The sequence below is a fragment of the Gorilla gorilla genome, chromosome 3 (assembly GCF_029281585.2).
Source record: "Gorilla gorilla gorilla isolate KB3781 chromosome 3, NHGRI_mGorGor1-v2.1_pri, whole genome shotgun sequence".
NCBI lineage: Eukaryota > Metazoa > Chordata > Mammalia > Primates > Hominidae > Gorilla > Gorilla gorilla.
In genome coordinates this window covers 10,431,123-10,455,266 of record NC_073227.2, presented here as the reverse complement: position 1 = coordinate 10,455,266, position 24,144 = coordinate 10,431,123, and the positions used below count along the sequence as shown (strand labels likewise).

The following is a 24,144-nucleotide window of genomic DNA, read 5'->3' as shown; positions in this document are numbered from 1 at the left end:
GTACCCGGTCACAACAGAGTACTTTAAATCAGTGGTCAGAGAAGGTGCCCGAGAGGGAGAAGCACAAAGACCTGAAGGAGGGTGAGGGGTAAGCCACACAGATACCTGGGGACAGCATTCCAGGTCAAAGAAGGAACAAGGGCACTAGTCGGAGGCAGCAGAGCTGCAGGGCTTCAGAGCAGGCAAGAGGCCCGTGTGGCTGGAACAGAATGAGAATGGGAGTGGGTGATGATGGAAAAGACAAGGGCCTCCCAAAACAGGCAGGAGTCAGGCACAGCATTCAGTGTGGGGCCCAAGCTGAGACCTGGCAGAAGGAAGGAAGAGGGAAAGCATGCCTATCCCCCACACACATGGGGTAAGGGGGCACATGGGCAGAAGAAAGGAACAAAAATTGACCACACAAAGGCCCAGAGGAAAAACATGGCAGAAAGAGATGAGCTGAGTAACTGAGATGAGGGCAAAACAAGTAGTGCAGTGAGAGTCAGAAAGCCAGTGAGAGACTCGTCTTGAACCCCAATGGGCAGTGAGAGTCACCCCCTGAAGACTGGGGACACATAGGACATCTGTATTTTAGAAAGACAAGGCAGTGTGTAGAGAACTACCTGAAGACAGTAAAACTGGAGTCAGAAAAATGCTTTCTGATCATTAGCCTCCATAATATAGCAGCAAAAAATATATGAAAACCATCAAAATGTAAGAACATTGCTAACATGCACAGATCCTCTAAAAGCATAACAATTTTTTTTTTTTTTCCTTGAGACAGAGTCTCTTCCTGTCGCCCAGGCTGGAGTGCAGTAGCATGATCTCGGCTCATTTCAACCTCTGCCTCCCAGGCTCAGGGAAGTCTCCTGCCTCAGCCTCCCAAGTAGCTGGGATTACAGGCACCCACCACCACGCCCAGCTAATTTTTTGTATTTTTAGTAGAGACGGGGTTTCACCACATTTCCCAGGCTGGTCTCGAACTCCTGACCTCAGGTGATCTGCCTGCCTTGGCCTCCCAAAGCACTGGGATTACAGGCGTGAGCCACCGCACCAACAAACGGCATAACAAATTTAATTCACATCATCAACTCTCTCAGTGCCAACTCAAGTCAACTTAAAAATTGAGGTTCCAATTCCTTCCAGAAAAAAAAAAAACATTTTTTCTACACACCCACTAGGGTAGTCTCACTATTGGGGTTTTGTGTTTAGGTTTGTTTTTTGAGAGAGGGTTGTGCTATCTCCCAGGCTGGAGTGTGGTGGTATGATCACAGCTCACTGCAGCCTCAAAGTCCTGGACTCAGGTGACCTCCCACTTCAGCCTCCCAAGTATCTGGGACTATAGGCACACACCACCATGCCCAGCTAATTTTTAAAAATTTCTGTAGAGATGGGGTCTCCCTATGTTGCCCAAGCTGGTGTCAAACTCCTAGTCTCAAGCGATCCTCCCACCTCAGCCTCCCAAAGTGCTGCAATTACAGGCATGAGCCACTGTGCCTATCCACTACTGGAGTTTTTGAGCTGAGGCCATCACTCAGCTAACCAACACTGCAATTTCTACCCTTGTATATTTTGTTGAAACCACTAAGTATTACAGAAAGTAAAATGCTTTGAAAACTCATCTGGGGCCAGGTGGTTTTAGGAAAGCAGATACTAAAACAAAACTAATTTGAAATCTGTCTTGATTTTTTTTTTTTTTTTTGAGACAGGGGTCTTGCTCTGTCGCCCAGGGTGGAGTGCAGTGGCGCGATCTCAGCTCACTGCAAGCTCTGCCTCCCAGGTTCACGCCATTCTCCTGCCTCAGCCTCCCGAGTAGCTGGGACTACAGGCACTGCAACCATGCCCAGCTTATTTTTTATATTTTTAGTAGAGACAGGGTTTCACCATGTTAGCCAGGATGGTCTCAATCTCCTGACCTCGTGATCCACCCGCCTCGGCCTCCCAAAGTGCTGGGATTACAAACTTGAGCCACCGCGCCCAGCCAAAATCTGTCTTGAATTTTTTTTTTTTTTTTTTTTTTTTTTTTTTTGAGATGGAGTCTCGCTGTCTCCCAGGCTGGAGTGCAGTGGCGCAATCTTGGCTCACTGCAAGCTCCACCTCCTGGGTTAACGCCATTCTCCTGCCTCAGCCTCCCGAGTAGCTGGGACTACAGGCGTCCACCACCATGCCCAGCTAATTTTTTGTATTTTTTTTTTTTTTTAGTAGAAATGGGGTTTCATCATGTTAGCCAGGATGGTCTCGACCTCCTGACCTCGTGATCCAACCGCCTCGGCCTCCCAAAGTGCTGGGATTACAGGCGTGAGCCACTGCACCCGGCCAATCTGTCTTGATTTTTTAACTAGCAAACCAAATGTAATCAAATCAATCAATTCTTTAAAAAGCTATACTGCAGGCCAGGCACAAGGCCGAAGTGGGAGGATCACCTGAGCCCAGGAGTTCATGACCAGCCTGGGCAACATGGTGAAATCCTGTCTCTATAAAACGCACAAAAATTAGCCAGGCATGGTGGCACATGCCTGTTGTCCCAGCTACTCAGGAGGCTGAGGTAGGAGGATCGATTGAGCCCAGGTGGTCAAGGCTGCAATGAGCCGTGATCATACGACTCCACTCTAACCTGGGTAACACAGCAAAACCCTGTCCCCAAAAAAAAAAAAAAAAAAAAAGTAAAAAGCTATACTGCAACTTGGCCGGGCACAGTGGTTCACACTTGTAATCCCAGCACTTTGGGAGGCCAAGGCAGGAGGATCACTTGAGGCCAGGAGTTACAGAGACCAGCCCAAACACTGGAAGACTGACTCCATAAAAAATTTTAAAATTAGCTAAGCATGGTGGCATCTGCCTGTAGTCCTAACTACTTAGGAGAATGAGCTGGGAGGAAAGCTTGAGCCCAGGAGTGCCAGGTTACAGTGAGCTATGATTGCACCACTGCACTCCACACCAGGTAACAGGTGAGACCCTATCTCAAAAGAAAAGAGCAATATTGCAACCAATAGACAAATATAAAATGCTAGAGTCCCTGGGTAACCAACATAAGTCTTTTTCTCCCCCAAAGTACTCGCTGTAAATAACCATTCATTAAAAAGGAATTAGCAAATCATACAGTTTATAAATACACGCCTAATCCTCTAAAGCCCCCGTGTCATCTCTTCTTTCGTATTCTGTGTACTTTATATTTTTTTATCTTGACCAAGGATAGAGAAATTGATGAGGTAGATTTCTTGCTCCATCTTGGTGGTAGTACAGATCTGTTCTACTACTTGTTGGACTTATATACTTGCAATGTTTCAGAGCGACCTTAGCCAAGCCATTTCCTTTCTAGACTCAGCTTCTTCTCCCAGATGCTCCATTACTTACAAAACAGAGAGGCAAACAGGCCAGATATCGGCATTAAAATGGGCTGTTTGTTTACCCTAAGCCATATACCCATTTATTCGGCACTTACTGAGTGTATGCCATGAGAATGCACCAGCAAAGGCAATGCTGCCCAAGGCAATGACAGAGTCCTACCTCTAAGAGTTAACCCAACAGGGGAGAAAGGTCACAAGTGGCCATTAAAAAGCCATGAATTATGCTCAAAGAGGAAGGACAGGTGGCAGGCAGTCCACACCCAAGAACAGCCCACACAAAGGCCTGGAGTCAGGACATGGTACCACGTATTTGGAGAACAAGGTCACACTTACCACAATCAAGCAAAACAAGAGACTGAGGCTCAGAAGACTAAAATGCTTATCCAAAGTTGTATGCATTCTATGGCCATGAGCAGCCCACCAAAAAACAAAACAAAAACAAAAAGGCAAAACCAAACACGTGGATCAGAATATATGAGTAAAAAGCCTTATGGCTTCTGTTGCCGCTGATTAATTATTTACTTAGAAAGGTTATTTGCCCACTTGCCCAGCTAAAAAGGACAGGGCAGAGCCAGGAAGGCTGAGTGTGCCTGTAGTAACCACTACTCAGGAGGCTGAGGCGGGAGAATCACTTGAGCCCAAGAGTTTGGGACTGAAGTGCACCATGATTGCTCTCCTCTGAAATAGCCACTGCACTCAAGCCTGGGCCACATAGAGAGACCCTGTCTCTAAAAATAAATAAATAGCACAGGACAAAATACGTTTGGATTATGAACTTCAGCACCATCTTAGCACTGCTTTTAAGTTCTTGCTTGGTAAAGAGAATCCTGTAGCTTAGTAAGACTAATTCCTGCTACTTTTGCACGTTTTACACTGAATCTTCAAACAAAAAAAGTTCACATTCTGCCATGTGAGTAAACTTTGTAAGATTTGATTACTTTTAGAAGGAGAATATAATCTGAATAGGCAGAAGGTTGTACCCATGTAACCCCCACAGGATTAGGAGTGGGTTGTCTTCTACCTATTCAGATTATCTTCCTGACTCATTCTAGGATTCTGATTAATGCTTCATTTGGGTCCCCACATTTCAGCAAGTACTGGTTTAAAAGCCCTGGATAAGTTGATTGCATAAAAACAAACCAAGTCACACCTACAGCCTGTTGACCTTATAATTTTGTTGTGCATGTCTCCAAAAGTTATATTAGTTTATATGTTATATATGAATATATAAGATAAATTGTCCATCATTCTTTGAAATTCACAGTTAATTACCTCATACTCTTAAAATAAAATGTTTACTGTTAGAATCAGAGGCCAGACTCTGGTATTAATGCAGTCAGGAGAGGACAATTTTTGTACTGAGATCAGAGCTCTTCACAAAAGCTTACACAAACTCAAAATTGTGCAGTAAGTCCTCACTCTACCAACCATCAGCCCAAAACTGAAGGTTGCTGGGTTTGGGTGGCTGAGAAAATGGAAGGAAAGAAAAGGAAATGACTCAAAGTAATCGTGCTTAAAGCATGAGTCCTCTTCATCTCCATTTGGCAGTTTAGATTTGAACCACCATCAGTTGTGGGGAATGAGAGCACACATCAAGTACACAAGGAAAGGCTGTGCTCACAGAACTTGTTTGCTTTACGTTGTTGGCGTTCTGCTCTTTAAAATATTGTTGTTCTCATCACATTTAAATATGTAACTAGGGCACTTAAAACATTTTGGGAAAATTAAAAAGTTTAAGTCCCAAGTTCATAAATGGGATGGCTCCTAAGTTATTTTCCACGTTGATATTTGAAATACACAAAATAGAGTGAATATAACCCATGCGTGATGCTGGCGTTTAACTCATTTAAAAATCAAGGCTTGAAAGTCTGTGAAGCAGGTGGGTAGCACTGAAGAGCTGCTCCTGAGCCAGGCCTGAACTTTATCCAATTAGTCTTGTCTTCACAGGGTCTGCTCACTTAGACACACACACACACACACACACACACACACACACACACACACTACACGTTATCTACCTAAAAACGATTAACGTCACCACATCAGTTTTGATACTATGTTTCCACTTGAATGTCAAAGCCCATCGTGGGCACAGAAAGATTCGTGCTGCAATGGGTCCTATACAATACCCTCATCCATTTTATTTCTACCGAAACTTAAGACCAGCATTTTTTAAACGCTGAGATTTTAAACCACGGTTCCTGTGAGTGGAGCAAAACCAGCCATTAAGTCGCCAGGTCCCATCTCATGCACTGAGGCTTCAAGGACTATCAATCTGCATCCTGGGGCGAGGGGAACATCCCAGGCGGAGGCCCGGACGCCGAGGGCGCGCAGCCCCCCAGCAGGGTACCCACACCCGGCTCACCCCCGCCTCCACCTGCCAAGGGCCGGACCGCGGCCCGGCTTCCCGGGGGAGCGTCCGCGCTGACCAACGCCCGGGCGCCGCGAGTGTCAACGCCAGACACCGCCTGCAAACAAAAAGCGACCCTCGGCCCGACCCCTGGCCCCGGCGCCGGCCCCGGGACCCCAACCTGCCCCTCCCACCGGGCCGCCCCGGACCGGGGACGCCGCACAAAGGCCGGCCCGACCCGCTCGGCGCCGCGGGAACAAAGGCGGCCGCCTCGGCCGGGCCGGGCACAGGTGCAGCCGCAGGGCCCGGCCGGGCCCAACATGGCCGCGCCCGCCCGCCCGGCCCCGTTAGCCGCCGCCGCCCGCAGGCCGCCGCCCCTCCCCTGCCCGGACGCATCCCGGCCTCCGCGGTCCGCCCGGTCCTCCCGCCGGCCCTCAGGCCTCCGCGGTCCTCGCGGTCCCCACGACCCTCTCAGGCCGCCCGGCCTCCCGGTCCCCCAGCCCATGAGCCGGCCCCTCAGGCCTCCTCAGTGCCCCCACTCCTCCCGGCGCTCCCGCCCCCTCAGGCCTCCGCGGTCCTCCCCGCCGCCCCTCAGGCCTCCCACAGCCCGGCCTCCCGGCCCCAGCCCCGGCGGTTGGCGGCCCGCGACTGTTGGGCGGGCGCCCCAGTGACCTGCGGTGCGTCGCATCCTCGGCGGGCGGCTCTCCGGAGCGGCAGGCTGGGAGGGGGCCGGGGCCGTGCGGCGGTAGGGCCCAGACGGGGAGGGGGCGGCGGCGGCGGCGGGCGCAGCGCGGCCAGGCCGAGGCTCTCGCGCGCGGCGCCGACCCCGCCCCCGCGCCTCCCGCCCGCCGCCGCCGCCGCCGCAGCCGGGGCCGCCGCCGCCTCGCAGAAGCCGCGGGAAAAGTGCGCGCCGCTGATTGGCTGCCGCGCTCGCGGGGCCCGCGGACCGGGCTTTTCAAATCCGCGCCGGGGCCGCGCACGGGCGGGGCGGGCAGGCACGCGGCGGGTGGGGGCCGCGCGGGCGGGCGGGGCTGGCAGCGCCGGGAGGGCCGGGCCGCGGGCCCCGCGAGCCGCCTCAGAGTAGCGCCGGGCGCGCGCCCTGCTCCCGCTACTCGGCGGCGCGCACCCGGCCCAGACCCGGCGCCCTCGGGCGCCGCGCTCGGTGACGTCACGATCCGCGCCCAATCACCGTCCGGAGCCGGCGCCCCAGAGCCGTGGGCGCGCGGCCGCGGAGGCTGGCGTTGGGCGCGCGGCCCGCCCGCGCGGGTCCCCAAGCTCCTGTCCCGTGAGAGGGGCGCGGGGCCCCGGGCCCGCGGGAGGCTGCTAGCGGCGTGCGCCTCGCGGAGCGGCAGTGCGGGGACGGGTGGGGAAACCGCCGTAGAGGCCCCGCCGTGGCGGGCCCGGAGCCTCAGAACAGACGTGGCGGAGAGGGTCAGACGCCACGACGGGGCAGGGCAGGGCGTCGTGCTCTTCCCGCCTAACGGCCGCAGGGCGTGAACCAGTCCCCCGGGCGAGGGTCCGACCCGGAGCTGGGCGCGGTTGCGGGAGGACCGCTCGCGAGGGGAGGACGCCTGGTCCAGGGACGCTGCCCCAGCGCCGCTGCGGTAGAGCCGGGCTTCAGGGGGTGGCGCGGGCGACTGCGTGCGGCACAGGGAGGAGGAGGAAGCGGCGCGGGCGAGCGGGGAAGTCAGACGCTGCAAAAAGTGGGCGGGCCGGGCGGTTGAAGCCGGTGTGATTTGCTGCCCGCCGCCCATGGAAGTTCGGCTCCTGCCTCCAGGTGCTGCCGGAGCTGGCGGCCTTGGGTTTTCTGTCAGGCAGGTTCAGGGAGCCGGGGACACCTTCGGCCTTGAGCCTTAGTGTCTGCTCGAGCTTTACAGGCCCAGCTTGAGCCCTCGCTGAGAAGAGGGCCCAGGGGAGCCTGGCGAGAGTTTGGTCAAGGAGAGCTTTGTGAAAGTGCGCTACCCGGGCTATAGAACGACACCTCAGCCCGGGTTCTGCCTCCCCGGACCCACCTGCAGCCACCAAGGAGTGGCCACAGTTCACCTCCTCTTCCTCTCCCGCGCCGCCTCCGCCCCCGCTGCTGTCCCTTCACAGGTGCTGGGCCCTGTATGGGTTGAGTTGTGCCCCCCCCCCCAAAAAAAACAAGTGTTGCTGCAAGACTTACTATAAGGCTACAGTAATTGAGACATTGTGGTACTGGTGGAAAAATACACAAATAGATCCGTGAACAGAATAGAGAACCCGGATATAGACCACATAATGGATTCAGCTGAGCTTGACTCTAGGAAATGGAATGGAGAAAAGACAGTCTTTTCAACAAATGCTGCTGGAACAACTGGATGTCCACATGCAAAAAAAAAAAAAATCAGGCTAGACACAGACTTTACACCCTTAACAAAAATTAATTCAAAATGGAGCCAAGGCCAGTGGCTCACACCTGTGAGAAGTGTGAGCCAGCACTGTGGGAGGGAGGCCAAAGTGGAAAGATCGCTTGAGCCCAGGACTTGGAGACCAGGCTGGGCAACATAGCAAGACCTCGTCTCTATCACCAAACAAATAAATGAGTTTTTAAAATTACAGCCAGTGCCAGGCACGGTGGCTCACACCTTTAATACAAGCACTTTGGAAGGCCGAGACAGGTGGATCTCCTGAGGTCAGGAGTTCGAGACCAGCCTGGCCAACATGGTGAAACCCCCATCCCTACTAAAAAAAAATACAAAAATTAGCCAGGCATAGTGACGGGCATCTGTAATCTCAACTATTCAGGAGGCTGAGGCAGGAGAATCACTTGAACCCGGGAAGTGGAGGTTGCAGTGAGCCGAGATCATGCCACTGCACTCTAGCCTGGGTGACAGAGCAAGACTGTCTCAAAAATTAAAAAATAACAAAAAGTGAATAAGCCAGGCACAGTGGCTCACACCTGTAGTTCTAGTTATTTGGAAATCCGAGGCAGGTGGATCATTTGAATCCAGGAGTTCTGGGCTATGCCATTCAGGTGTCTGCACTAAGTTTGCCATCAGTATGGTGACTTCCCAGGAGCTGGGAACCACCAGGTTGCCTGAGGAGGGGGGAGCCAGCCCAGGTCAGAAACAGAGCAGGTCAAAACTCCCATGCTGATCAGTAGTGGGACTGCACCTGTGAATAGCCACTGCACTCCAGCCAGGACAACATAGCAAGACCTCGTCTTAAAAAGTGGACAAAAAGGCAGTGGCTCACACCTGTAATCCCAGCATTTTGGGAGGCCAAGGAAGGAGGATCCCTTAAGGCTAGGAGTTTGAAACCAGCCTGATCAACATTGAAATCCTGTCTCTACAAAAAAATAAAAAAACAGCTGGGCATGGTGGTGCATGCCTGTAGTCTCAGCTACTCAGGAGGCTGAGACAGAAGGATCTCCTAAGCCCAAGAGTTACATGAGGCTACAGCAAGCTGTGATTGCACCACTGCATTCCAATCTGGGCAACAGAATGTGACCCTGTCTATAGTAAAGTGGACAAAAGACCTCCACAGACGCCTCCCCAAAGTAGATACCCAGATGGCAAGGATGCACGTGAAAAGAAGATCCTCATTATCAGGGCGTAATCTCAACTACTCAGCAGGCTGAGGTGGGACGACTGCTTGAGCCCAGAAGTTTTAATATAGCAAGACCCCATCTCTCAAAATAAAAATAACAAGAGGTAGAGAGACCTGGGCTAGCAGTTAGTATGCTCAGCCCCCTTGTCATGGGACGCCTGGGAAGCTTCAGAGAGTCCACACCAGCAAGAAGGCTCTCATCAGACACACCTCTTGGACCTTGAACTTCCCAACCTCCATAACTGTAAGAAATAAATTCCGGCCAGGCACAGTGACTCACGCCTGTAATCCCAGCACTTTGGAAAGCTGAGATGGGGGATCCGTTGAGCTCAGGAGTTTGAGACCACCCTGGGCAACATGACAAAACTCCATCTCTATAAAAAAAAAACAAACTACAAAATCAGCTGGGTGTGGTGGTACATGCCTGTAGTCCCAGCTATTCAGGAGGCTGGGTGGGAGGATCACTTGAGCTCGGGAGGTTGAGGCTGAGTGAGCCGTGACTGTGCCACTGCCACTGCACTCCAGCCTGGGCAACAGAGTGAGACCCTGTCTCAAAAATAAGTAAATAAATTCATTTTCTTTATGAATCACCCAGTTTCAGGTAGTCTGCTATAAGCAACAGAAAACTGACTAAGAAGCCAATCTGAAAGGGCTACAGACTTGTGTGATTCCAACTCCATGACATTCTGGAAAAGGCAAAACTATGGAGACAATAAAAAGATTAGCCAGGGGTTAGGGCAGGAAGGGATGAGTAGGTAGAGCACAGATGATATTTAGGACAGTGAAAATACTCTGTGTGACACTGTAACAGTGGATACAAGAATGTACAGCACCAAGAGTGAACCCAAAACCGGATTTTCAGTGATCATGACGTGACAATGTGGGTTCATTGATTACAAGAAATATACTACTCTATTGGGGAATGCGGATGATGGGGGAGGCTGGGTGTGTGGGTGAGAAGGGGCTATATGGGACCTGGGTGCACTTTCTGCTCTATTTTGCTGTATACCTAAAACTGCTCTAAAAATTAAACTTTAGGCTGGGTGCAGTGGCTCACTCCTGTTAATCCCAGCACTTTGGGACCAAGGCAGGTGGATCACCTGAGGTCAGGAGTTCGAGACCAGCCTGGCCAACATGGTGAAACCCAGTCTCTACTAAAAATGCAAAAATTGGGCTGGGCGCAGTGGTGCGTGCTTGTAATCCCAGCTACTCTGGAGGCTGAGGCAGGAGAATTGCTTGAACCCAGGAGGTGGTGGTTGCAGTGAGCCGACATCATGCCACTGTACTCCAACTTGGGCAACAGAGCGAGACTCTGTCTGAAAAAATAAATATATAAAAATTAAACTTTATTAGTTAAGAAAAAAGATACATTGAAGTCTTAACTCCCAGTACCTCAGAATGTGGTCTCATTTGGGGATGAGGGTCTTTCCAGAAGTAATCAAGTTAAAATGTGGTCATTAGGGTGGGCCCTAATCCAATATGACTGTATCCTTATAAAAAGGGAAAATTTGGAGACAGATAGGCACACCAAGGAGAGGCCATGTGAAGAGGAAAGCAGAGGTCAGGGCAATGCTTCCGAATGCCAACGACTGCTGGTGAGAGGATGGGACCCATTCTCCCTGGCAACCTAAGAAGGAACCAACTTTGGAAATGCTTTGATCTCACGTATCTGGCCTCCCGAATGTTTAAGCTACCCAGTCTGTGGTATTTGCTACAGTAACCCGAGCAGACTGATACGGTCCCTAATAAGGCTTCTGGAGAAGCTGACCTATGGCAGCTGAAGGGGCTAGATTAGAGTCGGGGACATGGAGGTGTGGCAAGGACAGCAGGCTTGAACTCAGGCAGTGGAGACAGAGACATTTACGAAGACTCGGGGCTGGGACAGGTATGAGGGGCAGAGGGAGGTGAGCAGTGGCTTTTTTCCTTCCCAGGATTCTGGGTACTGTCCCCACAGCAGAGGCACAGCCTTTGGCGCTGGAGCTGTGGGAGCCAGGCAAGCCCCTCCACCCCTTGGAGGCTGTCTGTACAATGGGAAGCACGTGGCAGGAGCCAGCCTGGGAGCCTAGCACATGGCGCTCAGCCTGCGCTCATTTCTTTTCTGGTAGACTGGATTCCTGCCCAGGCCCCAACTCCAGGTGCTGCTGTGGGTATTAGAAGGGGTGCTGGGAGCTGAGACGTGAGCTCTCTGGACAAGGCTGTGTACCCACAGCCTTGGTTCCTGGGACTCAGACACCTCAGGCTGCGGAACAAGACATCTGTTGGTGCAGCCTCCAGACTTTTGCAGCCAGGTCACCTGCAGATAGAAACAGGCATCCAGCTGTGCCCTGCTGTTGAGACCAGGTGCTGTGACGCAAGGCTCCATGGCCCAGCCTACTCCTAAATCCTCCAGGTCTCTCCAGCCACTCAGGAGTGCTCAAAGTCCAGTACTCCTCCTGGTCTAAAGGGATGAGAAAAAGGTCCCTAAGGCCAGGCAGGGTCCATTAAAAGCAGGATGAGAGTAGGGAGCCTGAGGTTTTAGGTCCAGGAAGAGCCTCAAGGGCAGGACAGAACAAAGCCTGCTGGAACAGACCCCTCGGTGATCAGCCACAGGCTACCTCTGCTTCCCACTAGAGAAGGGACTGGCCCAGAGTACACTGGGGCCCAAGGAAGCCCTCCCCAGGGTCCCCACTGGAAGGGATTATCAAATTATTTATTCCTCCTCCAACCATACGTGGCGAGGCCCTGCTGGGTCCTGCGCATAGTGTAGGCTTGGGCAGCGGCCAAGAGATGCCCCACAGCAGTCACTGCCAGAACTCACCCGAGGCCACCAGAAGCCCCTACAAGGTGTCTTATTTGGGTAGTGGCCAAGACCCTCTGGCTGTGGGGAGGAGGACAGGTGCCTCTCCAGGCCCGGGATCCCTCTAGGGCACAGGCCTGGAAACGGCCTGCCTCCCCAACGCCATTTAAATCCCCGCAGCGTAAGAGGAATACCACCACATCTCATTTCATTCTACAGATTTGGAATTAGGGCTACTTTTCCCCAAAAATCTGCATTTTGAATAGTACAATCAACATGTAAATGTATTCAAAACATGCAAGTGTGTGTTTGGATTTCCTGGAAGAAAGTTATCTGGGGCTGGCTGGTCTTTTCCTGCCCAGCACAAGCCTCCCTGAGCCCAGACAAGCTCTCTCGGGTGGTCCTGAGCCCCTTGCAGTTGAGTCTGGCCAGCTCTGCACCCCAATCCCCCCGACACACACACCAGGGGCCTCTCCCCAAAGGCGATGTGTGTTGTTGCTCTCAAGAGCAAGAAGGGGCTGGGGTGGTGGCTCATGCCTGTAGTCCCAGCACTTTGGGAGGCCGAGGCGGGTGGATCACCTGAGGTCACGAGTTTGAGACCAGCCTGGCCTAGTGAAACCCCATCTCTACTAAAAATGCAAAAATTAGCTGGGTGTGGTGGCATATGCTTGTAGTCCCAGCTACTTGGGAGGCTGAGGCATGAGAATCGCTTAAACCTGGGAGGCAGAGGTACAGTGGGCTGAGACTGTGCCATTGCACTCCAGCCTGGGCAACAAGAGTGAGAAACTCTGTCTCAAGAAAAAAAAAAAAAAAGAGCAAGAAGGAACAGGTCCGCACCAGACACCTCTGGTGGGTTCCTGCGGAAAGGAGGCCCTCGTCTGAGGTGCTTGCCATTTGCAGGTGTGTCGTCCGGGCTCATCTGAGAGGCTCCAGGGTGGGCTGTTGATGCTTCAGTCCCGCAGGGTAATGCTTTGGGCACAGAGACTGCTGAGACGTTCTGACAGCCAGGGCCGCTTCCCCATCCTTGAAGGCTGAGAGAAGTCGTTCTTGGAGGGCAGGCCTCAGGCAGGTTGGTACGGGCCATCGGAGGGGGGCCTGGGTCCTGGGTGGGACCAGAGTGACCCTGAGCAGGTGGTCAGGGACAGTAGCAGCCAGGCAGAGCCTGGCTCTTTAATCTCTTTATGACTCTCCTCTTTTCTCTAACGAAAAGCTCTGTATCTGGCTGTCAGCCGTATAGTCACCGCCTACTCGGGGCCTACAGTCCTAGGAGGGAGAGTCCTCTCTCCCTTCCATGTGGCTCTTCATGGCTGCATGTCTGGTACCTCCTGGCCCTGACCTCCCTATAAAGGCTGCTGCCAAAGGAGCCCCTGAGCCCTGGCTTGGCCTCCCCAACCCCCACCAGGGCTGGGGTCCCCCAGGGGCCAGGCTCATTGCCGTTTCCATGGAGATGTGTGCACTCTGACCCCAGCCTTTCTCCGTCCCAGGCCAGATAAAGAGGGCTTCCAAGTGGAAACCAGCAGCCTCAAGCTGCCCCACCTCCCAGGCCCCAGGTGGCTCCTGCCTCCAAGGAGGGGAGGGAAGGAGGCCCCATCCCCTCAACTCAGGGCCCAGCAGGTCCAGAGCTGAAGCAGAGCCGCAGCTAGGGCCAGAAGGGCCTCCCCTGAGGCCCTCCCAACAACCCTTTCCCAGCCTAACCACTCTGGTCTCCAGGTTGGAACCTCACCTTTCCCAAGTTCTGGCTCTGTCCCAGCTCCCACTCAGCCCAAAGGCCACATTGGTTCCCTGGGATGGCCCATGGGAGTGACAGCTGCAGCCACTGGAAGCCCACGGGCAGCACTGCAAGGCCTCTTAGGGCCATGTGAGCAGAGCTTCCACTGAGTTGGGGTCCCCATCGGGTAGGGGTGATGGACATGGGGGCTGAAATCCAGCTGAGGAGCCCCACTTCCCTCCCTGTGTCCTGGCTGAGTCCCAGTGGTCACCTCCAAGAATAAACCACATATCAGGACCAGGCTTCAGTCGTGGGGGCAACTGGAAATCCATCTCCCCACAAAGATGCTTCCTGGAGAGGCCACCCAAGCAAGCAGAGCCCCAGGCCTCAGAGGTGACCCGCACTGGTGTCACCCCTTGGACAGTCAGACACCCACCTTTGGCAAGCACCAATCTGAACTTTACCCCTCTCGCTGTGCCAGCTCTCAGCTGAGGGACAACTTCCTCTAGAGCCCTCCTTCATCCCCCGTAGCCCCATGAACACTACCTCTGGACTGGACTTGGGGGCTCCCAGGCCAGGTTCCCCCTCCTACCAGTTTCTTAGGACCACAAAACGCCAGAAAGTTACCCTCGTCGTTCCGGAGCCTAGGAGCCTGAAAACAAGGTGTCAGCAGGGTGGGAGGCTTTGGGGAGGGTCCTCCCTGGTATCTCCTCAGCTTCCGGTGCTTGCCTCAGTCCTTTGGTGGCACCTCTGATCCCTGGCTCCGCGGTCACGTGGCCTCTGCCTTGCACGTCGCCTGGATCTGTTTTCTCTTAGGAGGACCACAGATCTTTTGGAGTAGGGCCCTTCCTAATAACCGTATCTTACCTTGATTACATCGGCAAAGACGCTATTTCCAAGTGAGCTCGCACTTAGAGATACCAGGCTAGGGCCCGAAAATCTCTCTTTTGAGACAAGGTCTCAGCTCTGTCGCCCACGCTGGAGTGCAATGGCACGATCACGACTCACTGCAGCCTTGACCTCCGAGGCTCAAGCGATCCTCCCGCCTCTGCTTCCTGAGTACCTGGGACTACAGGCCCATAAGACCACGACCGATTTCGTTTTTTGTTTTTTGGTTTTTTTTGGTGGGGGGGGTCGGATTTTGCAGCGCGAGGTCCCTCGGAGGAACATTGTTTCGTGCTAAAATAGCACTTCTTTTTTTAATTATGAAAATGGCAGGAAATTAAAACCCACAGCAGCAGAAGGAAGAAAATAAAAGTTCTTCCTAAACCCTGTGCCTGCAGCGACGTCTTTGGGGAGCGCGTTGGGCCACTTCTTCCCTAGACTGGCGACCGTCTTTGGCAGCCTGAGTTAGGGACTGACCAGGGACAGCCAGAGTGCCACCCCAACCAGTCTGGGACAGCCACGCAGGACAGAGGCTGCCTCCCCTTCTGCCAGCCAGCCAGATGTTTTACTGTTTTTTACTGCAATAATTTTAGATTTACTGAAAAGCTGCGAAGATCATAGGGACTCCCCCAACCTGGTTTCCCCTAATGGTAACATCTTACATTTCCAGAGTAGCTTGATGGAAACCAACACTGGTCCCTTACTATTAACTGATCACCAGGGTCAATTCAGAGTTCACCAGTTTCCCCACAAATGTAGAAGGATCTAAAAAGCAAATCTGGCTGGGCACAGTAGCTCCCGCCTGTAATCCCAGCACTCTGGGAGGCCCAGGCACGTGGATGGCTTGAACCCGAGTTGGAGACCAACCTGGGCAACATAAGCAGACCTCATCTCTACAAAAATTTAAAAATTAGCCGAGCATGGTGGCATATGCCTGTAGTCCTAGCTACTCCAGAGGCCGAGGCAGGAGGATTGCTTGAGCCTGGGAGTTCAAGGCTGCAGTGAGCTATGATCACGCCACTGCACTCCAGCCTGGGTGACAGAGACTCTGTCTCAAAAAATAAAAAATAAAAAGCAAATCTAGGTGCAGCAAACCACCGTGGCGCACGTTTACCTACGTAACAAACTTGCACGTTCTGCACATGCATCCTGGAACTTAAAGTACAATAAAATTAAAAAAGAAAAGAAAGAAAATCTATGTGCAGAAGGTGGAGCCCAGCCAGAGCACTAGTGTGCAGCACCCCACTGAACTGGGGGCAGTAGCACAGCTGGAATCTGTGGGGAAGGCCCTGGAGAGGAAAGTGTTTGCAGGGAAGCCTGAGATGTCCCACTGTCCTTGGCTGAGGAGTGGGCTGCACCTGCTCAGGATGAGGCCACCTGGACTTAACAGGAAGCAACTGCCATAGGAATTCTGGCCCAGCCTGCGTGGAGAGACCTCATTCTAACTTCATCAATGTCCCTCATGAATGCTTTGGTACCTGGCTCCAAACCCCTCTCAGCCCACAGACTTGGTATGCAGCTGAGACACCAGGACCCATGCCCTGGGAACTGGGACTGTGTCCTAGAGCAAATTCTCTAGGCACATCCTGTCTTAGTTATCTATTGCTGCATAATGGACTACCCTCAGTTCTTCCCCATGTGGGTCTCTACAGGCTATCTGAGTGTCCTCATAACCTGGCAGCTGGCTGTTCCCGGAGTGGAAATCCAAAAGGGAGCAGGGAGCCTGTAATCCCAGCATTTTGGGAGGCCGAGGTAGGTGGATTGCTTGAGCCCAAGAGTTCAAGACCAGCCTGGACAATGTGGCGAGACCCCATCTCTACAAAAAAATACATAAATTAGCCAGGCATGGTGGCGTGTGCTTATAGTCCTAGGTACTCTAGAGGCTAAGGTGGGAGGATCCCTTGAGCCCGGGAGGTGGAGGCTGCAGTGAGCTATGATTTTGCACCACTGCACTTCAGCCTGGGCAACAGAGCGAGACCCTGTCTAAAAAAAAAAAAATATATATATATATATATATACACACACACACACACACACACATACACATATATACAGTGGGTTCCATTGATTCAAATAAAAAAATTTTTTAAAAATTAAATAAAACAACAACAACAAATTTAGGTCAAGCATGGTGGCTCTTGCCTATAATCCCAGCACTTTGGGAAGCTGAGGCAGGAGGCTCACTTGAGGCCAGGAATTCAAGAACACCCTGGGCAACATAGTGAGACCCTGTCTCTACAAAAAATTAAATAATTAGCCAGGCATGGTGGCACATGCTTGTGGTCCCAGCTACTCAAGGAGGCTGAGGCAGGAAGATCGCTTGAGCCCAGAGGTCAAGGCTGTAGTGAGCCGTGATCATACCACTGCACCCCAGACTGGGCAACAGAGTGAGGCCCTATTTCAATTAAAAAAAAGATCCAAATGCATAGCCCTCCCATGTCCCAGCCCAAAGCCACCACTTTTTTTTTTTTTTTGAGACGGAGTCTAGCTATGTCTCAAAAAATGCAATGTAGTGTAGTGTACACTGGAGTGTAGTGGCGTGATCTCGGCTCACTGCAACCTCCATCTCCGGGGTTCAAGCGATTCTCCTGCCTCAGCCTCTCAAGCAGCTGGGATTACCGGCATGTGCCACCACGCCCAGCTAATTTTTGTATTTTTAGTAGAGACGGGGTTTCACCATGTTGGCTGGGATGGTCTCGATCTCCTGACCTCGTGATCTGCCCACCTCAGCCTCCCAAAGTGCTGGGATTACAGGTGCGAGCCACTGTGCTTGGCCCAAAACCACCACTTTTATCTGCAGGTGGTTCCTCAGTGGGGTGAGAGGAGGCTGGAGGCTGGAGGCTGACCTCCACTTCTCCTGCTGCATGTACCTGGCTAAACCTTCTCCCAGCTGCAAGGTGACCTGGTATCCAAGGTTTTTCTCCTGGGCTGTCACCCTAGCCCCTGCCATCACCAGTAAGTGCAAGCACCCTGTGTGGAGCATCCCACTTTCGTCAGCTTACTTGCTCTGGTACCTGGCTCCAAACCCCTCTCAGCCCACAGGCTAGTGATCCTGCTATCTTCTGCTGTCTCCGGCTGCCCCCTCCTGTTCTTCCCTTTCCTTCTCCCCAGTTTCAATTCCTGGGACAAGCCTCATAGTCTCTTGCAAACATCCTTGTCTCTCTTCCTTCATCATACTTCCCAGCAAATCCCCAATCTGGGCAAATGCAACTCTGGCTGCTTTGCACCAGAGCATGGGTCAAGTGCAGCACACAACCCTTCTAAGTCTTCCTCTAGTTCGCTAACTGGTTCCCTAACCTCCCTAACTAGATCCCTAACCCCCCTCCCTAACTAGATCCCTAGCCCCCCTTCCCTAACTAGATCCATAAACCCCCCAACTAGGTCCCAACCCCAACTAGGTCCCTAAGCTGCCTGACTAGTCCCTAGCCCCCTCCCTAACTAGATCCCTAACCGCCCTCCCTAACGGGATCCCTAACCTCCCTAACTGGGGCCCATGTGCTGCCTGGGCTTCCTGCCCTGTTTCTCTACTATCACTTGTATACACACCGAGTGACTATGGAAGGTTATGTGTGATTTGTGAGGAACATACGGAGAAGGAAAAGGAAGTTTCCCCAACCAAAAAAAAAAAGGAGAAGAGAAAAAGGCTAAAAACAGTGCTTGCTATTAAACCACTGCGCCATGGTTCTGTGCCCTTGTTCTGCTGCATATGGAGATGTGGGACTGGAAGGCCTCATTCCAGCCTTAAGGGTGCACACTCAGCTGGCTGGATGCCAGATTTCTACTTATTTCTTTTGACCTATTTTTTTTTTTTTTTTTTTTTTTTGCTACAGTCTCGCTCTGTCACCAGGCTGAAGTGCAGTGGCACAATCTTGGCTCACTGTAACCTCTGACTCCCTGGTTCAAGCAGTTCTCCTGCCTCAGCCTCCCGAGTAGCTGGGATTACAGGCATGCACCATAATGCCCAGCTAATTTTTGTATTTTTAGTAGACAGGGTTTCACCATGTTGGCCAGGCTGGTCTCGATCTCCTGACCCCGTGATCAGCCCGCCTCGGCCTCCCAAAGTGCTGGGATTACAGGTGTGAGTCACTGCACCTGATCACAGCTATTTTAATTGTTGAAAATTTATCTAAGATCCCACCCTGCCTGGGCTGCACGAGCATCGCAGACAGCACCTGCCTGTGTCAGTCCTGCTGTTGGCTCTCCGCTGCCAGGTTTTCCTTGTCCTGGTCCAGGGATGGTGGGTCATCCCAACTGCAGGTGAGGGTGTGTTCCACATTTCCTCACACCCAGCACTTTGGGCAGGGTGGAGGCTGCGGGGAGGGCTTCCCTCCTCTTTCAGTGTCATTCAAAGTCCTGTAAACAGGCACTAGCACAGATGGGGCAGTCACCACCTCCTGCCTGGCCTTGCCGGGACACCTGGGACCCCACAGCATTAACGGGAGGAGCACTATTTCTTGCACCCTCCCCGGGGTCACCCTCCCTAGCCAGCATCGGGCAGGGTCATCTGGTGCTCAGAACCAATGTCCAGACCAGGACTAGGACATACAGTCCTACAGCTGGGCCATAAAAAGTCCTACAGCTGGGCCATAAAAAGTCCAGTTCTTTCTGACCCTGACCAACTGTCCACTCCAGCTCAGGTCCAACCCTGGGTGGGGAGGCAAGGACTATCCTTCTGTATCCCCCTCTTGCCTCCTGGGGGATGGGTGGAAAAGGGGCCCCTTCATGTCTGTTGGCAGCACAGGCCTAGGTTCAGGCCTAGTTGTGCTTAAACTCAGTCTGCATTTGATGTCTGCAGTGCCCACTGACCGGTGTGGACACAGGGACTTACAGACGGCTTCAAAGTGCCCTGCACTAAACAATGCCCCCTTCTCCCACCTGAGATGGGGAATCCAAGCCCATCCAGGCCCAGTACCTGGCAGTTCCTGCTGGGGAAAACCACCCAGGCAAGCAGGCTACGTTTTCCTGATGGGTGAGGACCGACTGCATGGACAGCAGGGGCAGAGGGGACCCTGGGGAGGGAGCCTCCTAGGGAGATGTGCCATTCAACCAGCCTCTTAAGACTGGGGAGCTGGCTGGCATCAGGCGTTTCACACCCCATGCGCTCCAGGGAACAGAGATGCTGAGTGTGCACTACAAGACCCTCCCCAGGCGGTGCCCTGAGGTGCCGCGGAGAAGCAGAAGGAGACAGGTTACATCCCTGAACAAGACAGAGGGCAGGGCAAGTGCTGTGCTGGGGATCTCCTAGCTGGAGATCTCCACCAGCTGGGCCCCCAGCGCCGCAGGTCCCCATATTTCTCCCTGCCTGCTTTCTCTGCCCCAGCTCAGGGATCCTCATCTTAGGGAAGGAAGGGGAAGGTGGAGCTCAGAGGTCACGGTCTGCTAGGAGGCTGCACGGTCTCTCTCCCCTGGACTGGTCAGGGCTGGCTGTTAAACTGGGCTGGGGGGAGGCTCCTGGGAGACGGCGCATGAGCGGTCCGCGAGCCCAGCCCAGCTCTGGCGGGAATTCTGGAGACTCCGAGCCAGGTCCTTGGCGTCCTGGGCTTCGGCTGTTCCTTCTTGGACTGGGAAGTGGAGCGGACAGGGTATGGCCCAGGTTAGGAAATCTGGCGCTCTTGCGGCGCGCGGGACCCCAGGGGCTGCTTAGGCCAGAGCGAAACGAGGGGTCCCCCCGCGGCAACGCAGGACCCATATCCACCGCTCCCGCTCAGACGGGAGGACGCGGTGTGCCAGGATGGGGGGCTGCTATGCTGGCTGCGCCGCCACCCGGCCTAGTGCCCTCGCCTCCAGGGGCCGGCATGGCCCTGTCCTTCGGGGCGGGACCCTGCGCTCCCGTCCCCCCAGTGGTGACGGGGACCCCCGACGCCGAGCAGCGCCGTATCTGGGGAGCGCCGCCCGGTACGCAGGGAAGAGGCACTCAGGGCTGCGCGCGCCAGAGTGCAGCCCGCCGAGGGCAGAGCCACAGAGCAGGGGGGCCGGCGAGGGACCGCGGCCGAGGGCGTCAAGGGCGCCCCTCCATCCCCAGCGTCCCCTGACTTGCCCTTGGAGCCCCAAGCTCCCAGGAGCCGTTTTCTACTCGTGGGTGCAGGACTTAGTCCCAGAAAAGTTCCGGACACATGCGCTGCTGCCGCCGCCCGGAGACGAAAAGACACTCCCCGCGCAAGCGCGGCCGACTCCCTCAGCTCCTGCGGCCGCCACGCTGCGAGCCCCGGCGTCCACGGTACGACGGGAACCAGGATGCAGCGAGCCCCAGGAGCCAGCCGCCCCGGTGCACGCCGGGACCGGTAGTCCGCGCCTCAGGGTAGTCCACCGCTCCGGTGCACGCCGGGATCGGTAGTCCGCACCCCAGCGTGCAGGCCGTCCCGGTGCACGCCGGAACCGGTAGTCCGCGGTGGCGCGGTCCGCCCCTCACCTGGCCAGCGGCGGGCGCTGAGGGGCCCAATGGGAGCCGCAGCCTGGCCGCCCCGCCCCGCGCCTCCGGACGTCTGTGCCGGGACAAGGCCGCCGCTGGTGCCGGGTCCTTGAGCAGAGCGCCTCCCGTCCGAGGCCAGCCGCCTCTGTCAGCCGTCCTTGCGGGCCGGGTCTGAAGCGCCGCCGGGACGGCGAAGAGCCGCGGCCGCCGCGGAGAAGGAGGCAGCGCAGGAGGCCGGAGCGGCCGCCGCGCCCGAGCACATGGCGTCCATCTTACTGAGGAGCTGCCGCGGCCGGGCGCCCGCCCGCCTCCCGCCGCCGCCTCGGTACACCGTCCCGCGGGGTAAGCGGCGGGCGCCCCAGGGCGGGGCCGGCTCCCGGCTGGTGGGTCGGGAGCGCGGACGACCCGCGGGTTCGGGCTGGTTGTCACGGCGATGCGGGGGGCCCGGTGGTCCCGGCCTCCGGAGCCCCTGCGGGACCGTGGGGCCCCGGGTCTCGTCGCGGGCTGGGCCGCCAGCGCCGGGCGGAGCCGCTGGGCCTCTGCCGCGTGTTGTGACCTTAGGCGGCCGGGTCCCCGCGGGTCACTGCCTCAGAGACAGGCTTGGGAAAATTCTGAAGGGCTGGGCAGCCCTGGCGCGCCCTGCGCGAGTAAGCTTGGTGGAACGTGTCCACGCACGAGGACGGCCGTGCCCTTTGGTCACGTTTGGGGTCCCGGAGACGAGACTGGGTGGGCAGGGCAGGCACTGGCGAGCAGGACCTGCTGGGCTGCAGGAGCCTTCCTGGTCCGTCACTGATGAGGTGATGCCGGCACCTACAAACCCCTGTGGTGTGATTAGGCCGCGACCTGCACCCGGGGAACACGGGGACTCCGGAGCCGCTGAGGGTCCTCAGGGTGCGTGGCTTTAGCCCCCCTAGCCTCAGGTGCTGTCTGGAGTGAATGCTGTCCCAGGGTGTGCCCACCTCCTCTCTCTCTCTAATTAACCAACTTATTTGAGTTTATGTCCTTATTTGTAAAATTGGAATAAACATAAAACTTGCTAAGAGGGACTCAAGTAAAATAATTAGTGCAGTGGTGTGATCATACTCACTGCACCTCAAACTCCTGGGCTCAAGCTATCCTTCTGTCTCAGCCTCCCAAGTTGTTAGTTGTGCCACACAACACCCAGCTAATTTTTTTTTTTTTTTGTAGTTTTTTTGTAGAGACAGGGTCTTGATATGTTGCCCAGCCTGGTCTTGAACTCCAAGGCTCAACTGATCCTCCTGCTTTGGCCTCCCAAAGTGCTGGGATTACAGGAGCCACCATGCCCAGGCACCCAGCTTCAATATTCTTGTCTCTGTTCCCCACCCCCAGAGAGATAGATTGAAGTTGCCCTGAATGTATCCTCCCAATTCTTGTATTTTTTTTATTTTTTATTTTTTATTTTTTTTGGAGACAGAGTCTCAATCTGTTGCTCAGGCTAGAGTGCAGTGGTGTGATCTTGGCTCACTGCAACCTCCACCTCCTGGGTTCAAGTGATTCTCTTACCTCAGCCTGCCGAGTTGCTGGAATTATAGGCACCCGCCACCACGACTGGCTAATTTTTGTATTTTTAGTAGAGACTGTTTTCTCCGTCTTGGCCAGGCGGGTCTCGAACTCCTGACCTCAGGTGATCCACCCACCTCGGCCTCCCAAAGTGCTGGGATTACAGGCGTGAGCCACCGCGCCCGGCCCCCAATTCTTGTAATTTTTTTTTTTTTTTGAAATGGAGTCTTGCTCTGTCATCCAGGCTGGAGTGCAGTAGCATGATCTTGGCTCACTGCAATCTCTGCCTTCCAGGTTCAAGCGATTCTCCTGCCTCAGTCTCCTGAGTAGCTGGGATTACAGGTGCCCACCCTCATGCCTGGCTAATTTTTGTATTTTTAGTAGAGATGGGGTTTCACCATGTTGGTCAGGCCGGTCTTGAACTCCTGACCTCGTGATCCACCCACTTCAGCCTCCCAAAGTGCTGGGATTACAGGCGTGAGCCACCTCGCCTGGCCAATTCTTGTAATTTTTAACAATAATGGCTGGTTAGCCACTGAAACTTTTGGAGTGGTGAGAGGATGTTGAGGGGTGGAACTGCACAGTCTGAAGGTGGAGCTCAGCATTTGGTCTTTCCAGTTGCTGTGTTAGATGTTAGAGCTCTCTCTGGACCTCTTGATGGTGATAAAAGTACTTTTAACACTTCGTGCTTATGTAGCAGATTTTTGATAAATAATAATAATAATTAGCTTTTTATGTGCGATTCTGTCATTTCAGGAACACAAATGTCTTCTGCAGTTACTACTGTGCTTTGTGACAGGGACACTGGCAGGTCTGCTGTAGAAACAGTAGGGATTTCAGAGCCAGCGAGACCCAGGGCTGGACTGTGGAGGAGGTCCCTGAACTTATGAGTGACACACCGAGTGGAGTGCTGCAGGCCCCTGCTATTAACATCTTAGATGAGTAGGGTTCGTTGTCACAGTTAATGAACTGACATTGATCTGTTACTGTTCACTAAAGTCCATAACATATTTAGATTTTCTTTACTCTCCCATTCTTCATTCTGAGGTCCCTTTTCTGTCCCAGGACCCATCTGTACCACCCTTCTTGATTGCCTCTCAGGCTTTCCTTGTCTGCAGTGACCTTGACAGCTTTGAGGAGTACTGCCCAGGTGGAGTGTAGGGTGCTGCTCTACTGGTATTTCTTGATGTTTCCTCATAATTAAGCTGGGAAAGATGGTTTTTCGGGAGGAAGACCACAGAGGTGAAGCATCCTTATCACATCACGTCGAGGCTCCATGCTGTCCAAATGATTTGTCACTGTTGATGTTGACCTTGATTAGTAGGCTGAAGTGGTGTTTGTCAGGTTTTTCACTGCCCAGTTACTCTTCTCTCACCTCTCCATATTGTCCTTTTTGGGAGGAAGTCGCTTTATGAGCAGAAGCAGGGTTGACTCTAAGGGCTGTGTGGGAGAGGTGACCTCTGGCCTGAGCCGCCTGGGGACAACAGTGCCATTTGTTGGAACTGGGGAGGACTTGGGGAGGAGCAGAATGAGGAGGGGCGCTAGTTGAGAGTTCTTGGAGGTGTGGACTGTGCCGTGCCCATCAGACCTGTGGGGCGT

General features: G+C 54.1%; 2 protein-coding genes across 13 annotated transcripts in view; one reads left to right on the top strand and one right to left on the bottom strand.

Moving 5' to 3' along the window:
* NSD2 (nuclear receptor binding SET domain protein 2) overlaps positions 1–6,519 on the bottom strand; it is a 110,561-nt gene extending 104,042 nt beyond the window's left edge. For 4 of the 10 annotated variants that reach the window (XR_010133197.1, XM_031010397.3, XM_031010398.3 and 1 more), the window contains exon 1: positions 6,349–6,505. The gene's annotated coding sequence lies outside the window, so the exon portion shown is untranslated. Of the gene's footprint in view, positions 1–6,348 lie in introns of all 10 variants that reach the window. The other 6 variants (XM_055384349.2, XM_055384351.2, XM_055384352.2 and 3 more) reach the window with 3 other exon arrangements.
* Positions 6,520–20,085: 13,566 nt separating this feature from the next.
* Positions 20,086–24,144, top strand: part of LETM1 (leucine zipper and EF-hand containing transmembrane protein 1) — a 43,894-nt gene continuing 39,835 nt past the window's right edge. Inside the window, exon 1 of one of the 3 annotated variants that reach the window (XM_055384348.2) lies at positions 20,086–20,208. Coding sequence is in view for 2 of the 3 variants with exons in the window: in XM_031010371.3 (XP_030866231.2) it covers positions 21,285–21,366 (82 nt within the window). In the remaining variant the exon portion in view is untranslated. Of the gene's footprint in view, positions 21,367–24,144 lie in introns of all 3 variants that reach the window. The other 2 variants (XM_031010371.3, XM_031010370.3) reach the window with 2 other exon arrangements.